The 13,439-nt window shown below is 34.5% G+C and overlaps 1 protein-coding gene across 1 annotated transcript in view; it reads right to left on the bottom strand.

Annotated features, from left to right (window-relative positions):
• The window catches only part of ATF6 (activating transcription factor 6), a 210,081-nt gene that overhangs the window by 90,655 nt on the left and 105,987 nt on the right, over nt 1-13,439 (bottom strand). The window contains exon 14 of the mRNA XM_025388269.1: nt 13,038-13,152. Within this exon, the coding sequence (XP_025244054.1) occupies nt 13,038-13,152 (115 nt within the window). The remainder of the gene's footprint in view (nt 1-13,037; nt 13,153-13,439) is intronic.

Raw genomic sequence — 13,439 nt, 5'->3', positions numbered from 1 at the left:
GCAGCACCAAACTGTATTATACAGTTCATCGTATTACTGCCCTATGGTCATATACATGCACATACCATACACAGTCAATTTCATTGAAGGAAGTCTTTGATGAAGCAAGTTAATCTTGACCCTTAAGTAGATGTCTTTTAATATTCTGTATGACAAAATGGGAAATACACACAAAACATTTCTGCCGCATATCAAAGTACAATTGTTGTCTAGAGGAAAATCACTTGTGTAACTGAGTTGTGAGCTGCACTAGCTACTTTCTTCATGGAACACCACTTTTACTTGAAAGACTGACTGATAAACTATAGTTGTTTAGCCTTGTGTATCTGATAGATATGTCTTGAAAATAAATTAAGTGAATCTACCACTTCAAGGAAAACTGACATATTTTTTAACAATGATAAAATTTGAACCTTTGAGTGAAAACTAGAATTTTGGAACACTTGTATCTGCCACCATGAACTGCTCATAATACTTAATGACTTTTCTGATAAGATTTGTGATAGTATTAAAGAATGTGACATTTTAATATATAATAAAATGTGTCAACATTTGGAAGACCTGCATAACTCAGTGAACCAGTATCTTCAAATGACCAATGTATAATGTAACAAAACCTTGCATAGGTAAAAGATTCATTCAAAGTGCAAGATCAACCAATGGATTTTAATTTCAGATTACTAAAAGTTCATAGATTTGGCTTCCATGTTGCAACTAACCTTTAAGAAACTACCTCTTGTTGCATTTTGGTGTAGCATCAAAGAATACCCACAATTATCTGAAAGGCTTTTAAAACAGTCCTTCCTTTCCAACTATATCTCTGTGTGAGGCTGGATTTTCTTCATATATTTTGACCAAAAAGAACAGATATAAGAATCTAGCTGGTTTCTACTAAGCCAATCATTAAAGAGGTTTTTCTTAATGTTAAAAAAAAAAAAAAAAGGGCCGGGCGCGGTGGCTCAAGCCTGTAATCCCAGCACTTTGGGAGGCCGAGACGGGTAGATCACAAGGTCAGGAGATCGAGACCATCCTGGCTAACACGGTGAAACCCCATCTCTACTAAAAAATACAAAAAACTAGCCGGGCGAGGTGACAGGCTCCTGTAGTCCCAGCTACTCGGGAGGCTGAGGCAGGAGAATGGCGTGAACCCGGCAGGCGGAGCTTGCAGTAAGCTGAGATCCGGCCACTGCACTCCAGCCTGGGCGACAGAGCAAGACTCCATCTCAAAAAAAAAAAAAAAAAAAAAAAAGCTACTCTTCTCATTTTCTTTGAAAACATAAAGGAATTTGGAAACCAAAAAGTGTGAGAACCACTGATTTAAGGATCTCCACTCTCTTATCGCTCAGTTTGGTTTTGCACCTGATGGCAAAATAGAAGCCTGAAAGGTTAGGGTCAAATATATAGAAAACAAGGGAATGGATAGATAGACGGATAAGCAAACATACCTACATACATCAGAAAATGTCTGCCTACATGGCTGTGGCTTAGATTATCCTCATTCCAAAGTCAAAGAAAAATTATTATGTTTACTGTATATCATTCTCTCTAGTTCACATTGCTCATGCCTCTACTAGAATAGATATTCAAAAGCTGTTAATTCAAAGCACATTTTGGGGGCAGAATTCAACTAACCTCTTTAAGGAACTTCAAAGTAAGTACGTGACACTGACCCTCTCCAAGACAGACTCATTTGTAACAGAATAAAAGTTATTGAACTTCTATTCAATAAAAAATGGAATCAGAAAAGAAATAGCTGTAAAATGTAAACTGAGTAACAGTTTACATGTAACTGTTAACTATTACATGTAAACTGTTTATTCTGTATGATATATTTTAGTTTAATTTTTCAAGATTTATTTTAAGGCAAATTATAATCAGACAGAGACGACTCCAAATAAATTATTCAAAAGATAGTTTATGTCAGATTTAGCAATTTGACAAGCTTATCTTAAATTCACTCCATACATGAAATAAGCACTCTGCAGGGGACAGTCTCATCCTTCTAGGACATCACAGACACATTATAGACAGGCATGTTATACATAAGGAGCTTATTCAGTCTGGGGCTTATTCATTCCAGAGGTTAAAATGATAGCACAATCTGTTTAGCACCCTAACTGAAAAATAATCCTTTCTGTCCATGTATTACCAAGATCAGTATTTCAACTTTGAAACACAGAGAAATTCTTACTGGGTATATAATTTCCCTCATGCAAAATGGCACTTAGACTTTTAAAAATGCATTTGAATTCACTCATTTTCAAAGACTGATTTCTAGACTTAAACATGAGACACAGATGGTCCTGATAGTAAACTGGACTATCACGATTTCTTTATCACATTACAGTGACTATATAAACTAATTGAAAATATAGTATCAAACTGATGGATTTGGTATCTAATTAATTTGTTCATTTATTCATTCAATATTTATTGAATACCTGCTACATGCCTGATATGCCATGTACTGGGAACAGAGTCATGACTAAGACACACAGGGTTCTTGCCCTCAGGGTACTTATAGCCTGGCAGGGGAAACAGACATTAAACAATCATATAATTATTATTTAGTTAGATACTATACTCCTATTCTCAGCCAATCATCCATCTTGCAGGCTTCCAGTGTGATGCCCATATTATGAATTGGATGTCTCCTGAAAGCCTACCCATAATAAGATCTTTATAGAAGATTAGCAGCAATGTGTTGAAATAAATATCACACAATTATCAGTCTTAAGATTTTTCAGGAAAACACTGTCAGTGTTTAGATTGGTGTCAAAAGTTAAAATATTAAGAGTCCAAAATGAACAAATCACTGTATATAGGAGAGGGGAGGAAATGACATGAGTGTTTCAGACCTTGGTCCTGAGTTAGATCATAAGTCATCAATTTTTCCTAATTATAATAATTGCTTCCTCCATAATTAAGTTTTATGACATCATCAGAAAGGTTATACCAAATTTTATGTAGGCTACTTTGCTAGTTTTCTAATTTAATACGAGAAAAAATTATAAAACCATTTACATATAAGTTAAATGAGAAACAGTCCTATCAACTTTAACATTTTGAAAACTCTTTACCATTATTAAAAACCAGCTTCGTATTTAAGATTTAAAAGACTTTTGATATCTCAAGGAGTACTTTAAATATGATTTTATTCTTCAAAAATCTGGTTTAAATTCCATACACTCTTTTATTTCTTTTCTGTAGTCCTACTGCAAATAAACAAAAACTGCTCAACTTTCTCCAGGCTTTTACTTTAAACAGAAAACAATACAGAGGAGGAACAAACAATGACTTGTTTATTTTCCTTTAGAACATCTGTCAAGCATAAAACATAAACTCTATTCTTATATGTATATAAACTAACTACAATAGTCCCTATTTACCTTATATCCTATCTTTATATCTCTCCTGTCCTTAACACAAACACATACACACACACTCTTAGTTCTCTTCTCCTTATCTATATCTAGGATATCTCCACCTCCTTCCAGTGTCAAATTTACCAAACCATTGTTTTTCTTTCCCATTCTCTTCTATCTCTACTCTGGATTCTGTTCTGATTACTCTACAATAAACGTAATCTCAAGTTACCAATGATTTTTATGTTTACACAAGACAAATGAGTTTCTTTCATTTCTCATTCTCAGGGAGCTCTATAACATCTGATACCACTGACAGCCTCCTTTTCTGAACTCTTCTTCCTTGACTTCCATGTTTTAAAATAACATAAACAAGTTGATTTATTTTCCTTCATCTGTACTCTTCCAATTATCCTATATTTCTAATAATTTCCTCTGTGTTTCCCTGCTGGCTCTTGTTCCTCCCACACTATTACTTTGAGTAACCTGTGGCTTGGTTTTCCACAGGGCTTTATCTTGGTCTCTGGAAAATGATCCTGAAACAACTCAAAATATGTTTTGAAAAGAGAGATCAATGGAATTAAACTCCAAGTTGACTACCTTCAAAGATATGATATTTGGATATCTTAAATAGGCAATAGAGGGAAATGATCAAGAACATAGACTCTGGAGCCAGACTTTCTTGGTTAAATTCTGACTCTACCATTTCTAAACTATGTCACAATGGATAAATTTGTTTTTTCATTTCTACAGCTGACTTTTTCTTCCTTTTTTTAAATCTTTCTTATTGGAGTTCACAATGGACACAATTGCCTCAGGTTCTTCAACTGTAAAATGATGATAACTGCACCTATCTCAGGAATATTATAAACATTAAAGGTTGTCGTATTGTGTACTGTGTAAGTGTTATTAAATAAATTACAAAACTGCCAGCTATTCAAAAACAAACTAATTTATAGCCCCACCTTGTAACTTCACATTTTGTTGTTTTTGTTATGGTTGTTTTTCAAAACTGTTAAAATATACTGACTCCACTAGATTGAATCACTTAGTAACTTCAAAGAGTTTAAAGCAATACTACAGCTTTCTAATAGGAAAGTGTGCACATACACAAACACACAGAAGAAAACTATAGATTTCTGAAGCCAGAAAGAAAAAAGTAAATCTACACTAACTTTATCACTTAACATATAAGGAAACTGAAGATGAGAGGTACTAAGTGATTTCTCTAAAGTCACATAGCAGATGTCACTGAGTGGCAAAATTGGGGCTAGAATGCAGGTCCCTAGGGTCTGTACCTATGAGTTGTTTAAAATGTATTTTTTTTCCTCACATATTCATGATGTGAAGAAATGTTCTTCCTGGGAAAGCAGTTCTGCTTTGGGGAAATATTTTCTTCCCTCATCACAAAAAATTTGATGAGAACTTTAAGCTATCAATCATTAAATCCTACCTTTTTTTTTTCCTTTTTTTAACTTTTATTTTAAGTTCAAACAAACATGTGCAGGTTTGTTTTATAGGTAAACTCATGTCACAGGGGTTTGTTGTACAGATTATTTTGTCACCCAGATAGTAAGCCTAGTTACTCAATAGTTATTTTTTCTGCTCCTCTCCCACCTCCCACCCTTTTTTCAATGTAACTTTAGAAGTCTTTCAGGAATTATTCTATTCCAAAGCTAAAAGTCCACCCACACCAAAGCTGACTATATATTCTTAAAATTTTCATTGCTATCCAAGTCACTGAAGTAATTTTAAACATTCATTGAGAAAAATGTCCTCCTTTGTTTCTGCAAACCCCACCTCTAGTAATCTTTTGAAGAGTAGGACATAAAAAATAAGGGTAAACGGCACAAATATACAGTTAGTGGTCTGAGTAGTCAACATTTATTTAGGACTTACTCTGCACAGCCTGCAATGCATTGCAATACATCTTGTAAAAGACAAAACAGAATGAATAGACTTTATCCCTGCCCAGAGAAAGCATACAACCTAAAAGGGGGAGATTAAACAAATGCATATGAAAAACACATTTTACAATAATAAGACTACCAAATAGCGCAAGCAAATAAGAACAGTTGAAAAGTTACCAAGACTCGGATGGATCTGCCCACCATTCTGAGAATTTTGAAGACTTCATATTATTCTTGAGTCACAAGTTCTCTGTTTGTGGCTATATACAAGTCTAGTTACAGACTATTGAACAATCATTTCTCAAACATAAAGCAAGTTACTTTAGACTTTGTGTTTGAAAAGTGTAAGAAAAAAAAATTTTTTATGTTAGCTAGCAATGTTATAGAGACAAAGAACAAATAGTTAAATTCTCTAAAACCACACAACAGTAATTCACATTTAACAAGGAGTTTGAGATCAAATGCTTCTGTTCTCAAAGACCTAGCATGCCACGTACAGAAAACATAATAAAATGTATTTACACACACAAAAATCCCACTCTTTTCAATGAGAAGCTCTAGAATATCAATAATTAAAACAGCTTCTATTTTTGCTAAACTACTTCCTTTTTAAGACAAAGCAAAGACATTTCTTTTCCACCATGTTGGAAATTTCAGATACTGTTTTAAAAAGAAACCAAAAACTTTCAAGGCCTATTTATTCTATTTCCTGACTTGAAATCTGAAGCTATATTATAATATTTCAAACCATTATATTATTCTCCAGCATTATGAAAGCATAATCTAATAAAGTACTTAATCTATAATCAGGTAATGAACAAACAAAAACTTTTTGAAGTTGTGTAATGAATCTGCCAAAACTGTCCAGCAGATTTGTCAATGAAATTTCTTGCTTTTGGAGAGTTAGATTAATTTGTTATTTACATACGCTGTAATATATCTAGAAGTACCAGATATAAAGAAAAAAGTACCACAATGTAAAGAAAAAAAAAATCACTGTGTTAAATTAGAATCCATTAATTATTGCCCTAGTTCTAATGCTTACCATTTTTGTATCCTTAGATAAGCTACTTAACCTCTCTTTGCTTCAGCTTTTTCAGCCATAAAATTGGACTAAGAATACTTATGTGATTATATGTAAGGAATTTCTAAGATTATGCATGTGAAAGAGGTTTGTAAACTACAAAGGTAGTTTACATTAAAGTGTTAATATTTGTATATAATAAAGTGAAACAGAAAATGGACATATAAAAAGAACATTATTGGTATAATGATTAAATAAATCTAGGTTAAGTTTATTAACCTAGGGTACTCAGTCAACTCTGCTCTATTTTTGTATAATGTGTTTTAGACCTGAATGAGAATATATTTTAAAGTTAAAAATTAATTTTAAAAAGCCTTCTAAAAGATTTTTTAAAACATCTCTCTTCTGAGATAAGACCCTTTTCTAAAATGCAAGTATCTTTCCAAACTCATCTATTCACACTGTTTTCCAGCTAGAATTTGGCTGAAAGGCCATGAAAGTGGAGATAAGAAAATGGCCAAACTCCAAGATCCATGTGTACGCTCAAGTTTTGAGGTCTTAGGAACAAAAGAAGGAGCTGTACCCTTTTGAAGTAGACTTTATAAACTAATTTCCTTTGATACTAAAGAAATTCCTCCTGCCTCTGAAGATTTTATATATACACATATAATTGTACATAGAATTTTTATATATGCATATAAACTAAACATAAATTTCTAAGAAATAACAGGCATTAAGAAAATATGCCATTCTTCATGTTTTAGGTATTAATCTGGGAACGAAGGTATAAAATATCATTGCTATTTTTGAAATTCGTTTTTACGCCCATCCGTGGGACTAAACCTCTGGCAAACATTTTGAACAAATAACATCACCAGTCAACCTTTTTTTTGCAATAATTACAGTATTTCCTACAATGTTTCCAAAGTTTCAAGTTTCTGGCTCCTACTGCTTGACTCTGTACAAATAGTAGAATCCATCCCTTCTCCAAAAAAAGAAATCAGTTAGGTCTAACAAAAATCTACTCCAAATTGCTCCCAACAAATAATTTTAAATAAAGATGCAAGTACCTCAAAGTTCTACTTACTGACATAGAAAGCTACACCCAGGTGAGTTATTTAGCTTTACAGCTTAGATTCAGAGACAATAATAAGCTGATCATATCTGGCTAGTGCAAACTATAAATGGACAAAACAGAGATCATCTCTAACTAAACTTTCTACTGGAGTTCAGCACAGCTTATATTACTTCTCAGATCAGTAAAATAGATTCCAATTTATTTAAGCAAAACAATGTAAAAAAAATACCTTTTAAATGATTATGAAAAACAACAAACTTCCATCACTGTGACTTCTCTCAATGGATCACGTCTAAAAGCATTCTGCTCAGTAAGCACTCAGTGGTAGGCATCACTGAGTGTCGGGGGTGGTCACAGAAGCATACGATATTTCCTGCCTGCAAAAGGCTTATCATATAGATGAGAAAATGGGCCTTTTAGATCAAACAATTAGGAAGCAATACAAGAAAGAATTTAATGCACACTTACTAAAAATGGGGGGAAAATAACAATAATAAAAAAAACAGGTTTGTGGTATAATAGTGTATGAAGCTCCCAGCACCTGCCACAATCATTTCCTCAGAAGAGCAGCCCCACATTCTTCCTTCTGCATAAAGCTGTTGGCTTACAAAGCAAGAGAATACATTTAATGAAGCCAACCCCATTTCACTTGTCACAAATGAATAACTATGGATCATAAGCCAAAGCTGCCATAGTAATTCTCTGCATAAGAGAACAGAACTACCCAATCAGATCTTTGTGTTTGAGGAGTATGAATCAGTAATGTGTAAAAAAGACTAACGTGGAATCACTGGAGCTGCTGTCAAATCAGAAATGACAATAAACCTATTCCAATTCTCCATGAAGACTAGTATATATTCCACCCTAGGAAGCACAAGCACAGAGGGATTATTTGGATTCTGAGCCAGTTTCTTGTGCTTCTTTAATCTCACGTATCTTACAACAAGTCCCTATTACTTAAGGTTACCCTTATAATCCATGCCATATATATGATAGTGTTAATAATTTTTATAAGGGATCAGTAAGGGGTAAATACCCAAATATGGTACTATTGCTAGAATATATAAAATACCTGGAAAGAGAAGAGAAAGAGACACCTCTCAGGCAGTCATATGGCTGCAGCTCAGGTTCTTCTGTAATATTATGTATGTATTTGAAACTGATGAAAAGACACTTTACGTGTTTACTTACAATTTGAGACAGGTACTGAAAACAGAAAATGTAATAGAAATAAAAAATGTTCCCAAAGTAGGCATCCATCTCATTTGTAAAAGAAAAAATATTAAACAAGTAGAGATAATATGGCAAAATGACATTCATAGTCATCTGATTCAAAGAGAACCTGTTTTTAAGGAAAAACTGCCCCAGGAAGAAATGCTTTCCCTATATATTAGTGGATGAGACAGCAACATGTAAGGATGGTATTTAAATGTGTATTGAAATAATAAATTAATATCATTTCCCCACCTTTCTTCTCAATGTTTCCTTTCTGCCCTTTTAAAATCATCTTCTTATTAACTTTACTTGAGCTTTCCTGAGTATTTGTTTCTGTCTTAGCTCTTGAATTCATTTTGTTATATTATTTAATCAACCTCCTCCCTTCCTCCCTAAATAGTCTATCATACAAAAGCATTTTTAAAAAAAGCATTATTGAGCCCAGGAGTTCAAGACCAGCCTGGGCAACAAAGTGAGACCCCATCTCTACAAAAAATAAATAAAAATTAGCTGGGTGTGGTGGCGCTCTCCTGTAGTCCCAGATACTCTGGAGGCTGACGCAGGAGAACTGTTTGAGCTCAGGAATTGGAGACTGAAGTGAACTATGATTGTACCACTGTACTCCATCCTGGGCAATAGAGACCTTGTCTCTTTAAAAAAAACAAAAAAACAAAAAAACAAAAAAAAAAAACAAACAAAAAGAGCATTAAACTTAATTGGATTTTTTCTTATTAATGTATCAGTTATTCTACACTCAAAGTGACTTGGAAGTTTGAGAAAAAGTTATTCCTCAACCTCCCTCTCCAAATCACACTAAAACAAACAAATCAAAGAGAGGAGGAAAAGGCAAAGTATTTACAGGAAAATAAGCTACAAATAACTAGAACTAAGCAAAGAAACCAGAATAGGTTACTATGTTGGTGGTAAAAAACTCTTTAAAGAAAGTCAAAAGAACAGAAGCAGTTTGGGCCTTTGTCTGAACTACTGGGATCATAAGCATTTTTTCTTGCTGAGCTATAACAGGAACTCAGTAGTTACCCAAGAGTGTGTCTGCTTTAGAGAAAATAATTTCAACAGCTCAGCTGTAAAGAGATTAAAAGGTACAGGAATGCAGGGTGTGAGGGAGTGTCAATTTGGGAGAGAGTGGCTTAAATAACAGTACTAAACAGTCAATGGCTACTTCTACATTTATAGATATTAAAGTATTTTGTTAAATACATGTCCATTCATAAAATAAAATAACATGGCTTGCTTATTGGCTTCATTATAAATGTGTGGTTCATGCTAAGCCGAAACCTGGGGCTCTGGAATCTTCTTCTGAATTTCCAATGTAGTATCAACTACAGTAATTTCTGCCAATAAAATTAAGAACCTAAGTGGGAGAAAAAGTCTACATCCTTCTGCACAAGAAATGATGCCACTCACCTTTTTAATGAAACTGTTAGAATATTTTATATTGAAAGATGAAAGAGAAGACCAAGTATGAGGTAATTTATTATTTCATTTTCATTTCAGCAAGAGCAAAAAGAACAATCCAGGCATTTAAGAACTAAATTCCTGTCCCATAACATAGTTTACAGTCATCAACATAAAATTAACTTCCTTTTCCCTACTACTGAACCAAAACAAGAAAAAATAGAAAAGGATGTTGTCTAACTACTATTATCTAATTCAGTTCAGGTTTATCTTTACTCTCCCTTGATAGAAAACACCAAAATGTGATAAATCAGTAATTTGAAAATGAAAAATCCAAACAGAATGTTAGACATACTCCTAATAGTATTTGTGTGAGAAACAGTCCTAACAGTCTTCCTGAACATCAAGGGGTTGCCGGGGGAGTGGAATTCAATAATTTTCTAACAGTACTTTTATAGCAAACTAATGAGAAATCACTTTTTACAAATGCAAAAAAATGCAATGCATATATATTTTTTAAACCACCATTCATTGTCTTTTATAAAAATACAGTCCCTTTAAAGCTAGGATTGGTTGGGCACGGTGGCTCACACCTGTAATCCCAACACTCTGGGAGGCCGAGGCGGGTGGATCATGAGGTCAGAAGATCAAGACCATCCTGGCCAACATGGTGAAATCCCGTCTCTACTAAAAATACAAAAATTAGCCAGGTGTGGTGGCATGCGGCTATAGTCTCAGCTACTCAGGAGGCTGAGGCAAGAGAATTGCTTGAACCTGGGAGGTGGAGGTTGTAGTGAGCCAAGATGGCGCCACTGCACTCCAGCCTGGGCAACAGAGAGAGACTCCATCTCAAAAGAAAAAAAAAAAAAAGCTAGGATTGTTTTCTCTATAAAAAATACTTGTTTTCTTCCCTTAGAAAAACTGCACTAACCATGACATCAATCCATGGCTTGACAAGTGTCACTTCTAATATCTGTTATACTGTTTTGATCAAATAATACAGTAGTTACCCTGAACCTCAGAAAAACTGTCTATTGAGTATGAAAAATATTCTTCTACAGTAACTTCCATAAAATACACTTCAACACAATCATTTTAACACCCAGCAGGTTTCTTCTTCACAGTGCTGAATCTTATTCTTAAAAGTTTACTTTTTTTCTCCTACTTTGAACATAATTATGTCAATAGTAAAGGAAATACTTTGTTTTCATAGACCAGTATAGTTGGAGCCTTGAGGGAAACACTGTTCTTAGCTGCCCCCTTGCTGCTGAAAAGAAACTTTGAGGCTTGTGCTGTATAGAAATATACCAGTTACATCTGAGAGAGTAAGGTGAACACAGGGAATTTTGTGAAAAGGCAGTGATCATGAGACGCTATGGCTAAAGTGTTCCAAATCTCTTAGCATTTTTGATTAATAACTGAAAATATATAAGATGTTTGATCTCCGGCCGGGCGCGGTGGCTCAAGCCTGTAATCCTAGCACTTTGGGAGGCCGAGACGGGAGGATCACGAGGTCAGGAGATCGAGACCATCCTGGCTAACACGGTGAAACCCCGTCTCTACTAAAAATACAAAAAATTAGCCAGGCGAGGTGGCGCCTGTAGTCCCAGCTACATGGGAGGCTGAGGCAGGAGAATGGCGTAAACCCGGGAGGCGGAGCTTGCAGTGAGCTGAGATCGGGCCACTGCACTCCAGCCCGGGCGACAGAGCGAGACTCCGTCTCAACAACAACAACAACAAAAAAAAAAAAACAAAAAAAAGATGTTTGATCTCCCTAGTTTTCAAGTATCAAAGTTCTCTGGTCCTAAAAACCTGAGCTGCTAGATATTTATACCTTAGGAAAAGAATTAACTAGTTAACTGAGAATTTCAATGATAGTAAGTGGTAATAATCAGAGAATGAATTTGCTCATTCTACTGTTAGTATAGACACTCGTCCCTCTGTTTATGTAGGACTGGTTACAGAGCCGCCTGTGTATCCCCAAATCTGCACACACTCAAGTCCCACAGTTAGCCCTGTGGAATCTACATGTGTGAAAAGTTGGCCCTGCATATAAGTGAGTTTGGCATCCTGCTAAGGTTGAGGAAAATCCACATATAAATAGACCTGCTTCATTCAAACTTGTGTTGTTCAAGGGTCAACTGTACTTACTTCTAACCACACCCAGTGTATTCTTAAAAAAAAAAAAAAAAAGTCAGCTACTCAGTATCACTTGAGCCCAGGGGTTTGAGTCCAGCCTGGGCAACATAGTGAGATCCCTTCTTTTGTTTAAAAAAAGAGAGAAAGAAAAAACAGCTTGGGATAGAAACCACCACTGAGGAATTCTAATTCATTCATGGGCTCCTGGGTTAACATACAGCACTCTAACAGAGATATTCACATGGCAACTCTATGAAGAAATTATTTTCATTTTATAGAAAAAGTAGATGAAATATAAATAGCTATGCATTTTTTTCATTTAGCCTAATATTCATAACATTCAAAAGTGCTAGTATAAACATTTACTTTTACATAAGCTAACTGATTATCTAATGCACTCTTCACCAACCAAATGTTTAATTAAGTAGAGATAACAGAGGAATAGAGAGTCTTAGGAACACAGATCCAAACATTCCACAATTAATAATCAGCCTATAATCCATCTCAAATCTACATTTCAGAAGTCTATTTCTCAATAATCAAATGGGAATTGGTTTAAAAGCCTAAATAGGAAAAGCCTAAATAGAATATTTTTATGTTTTTACTTTTTCTTTCATTATAAACAGTATGGCTATCAGGAGTACAAACAGTAAAAATCAACAAGTAGTTTATATTTCCTAAATATAAACTCATAGTCTGACACCAATTCCACGTTCATCTTTATAATACTCAACAGCTCAAAGTAAAGCATGTATTACAGTACCTAGACTGTTCCACTCACATAATTTATTTTATATTGCTTCCTATTTCTCACATCTTTGTATTTTCCACAATATTCAGCCCAATGTCTTATGTACGGCAAGCACTCAATTCTTTCAAGATGAACTTACCCTTCGAAATGACACAACATAAAATGTGTCTCCCCTTCTGCGGATGGCTTCAAAAAAGTCTTGATAACTTCTGGGTGAAGCATAATACACTTGTAGCTCACTCCCTGAGTTCCTGCTAAAGTAAGAAAAATATAAAGTATTACTAAAATAAAAAGTTTCATGTCTTCCCAAAATACTTCCCATTCTAAGGCTGTGTCTGAATTCTAAGAATCTCTCTCAACCAAAATATTAGTTGCACTTTGGCAGTAATTTTTATAACAACATTTTGTAAAGCCCAAGGACCAGGATATTTTATAAGAACCCATTCACTAATGCTAAAATTCTGATTTCTGAATCAAGGCTCTAAAATGTACTAGATGGTCAAACACATTGCAAAGCATGTAAAAATAATGAAAGTATCAG

The sequence above is a fragment of the Theropithecus gelada genome, chromosome 1 (genome assembly GCF_003255815.1).
Source record: "Theropithecus gelada isolate Dixy chromosome 1, Tgel_1.0, whole genome shotgun sequence".
In the NCBI taxonomy this organism is placed as follows: Eukaryota; Metazoa; Chordata; class Mammalia; order Primates; family Cercopithecidae; genus Theropithecus; species Theropithecus gelada.
This window is presented reverse-complemented; position numbering and strand designations above follow the sequence as displayed.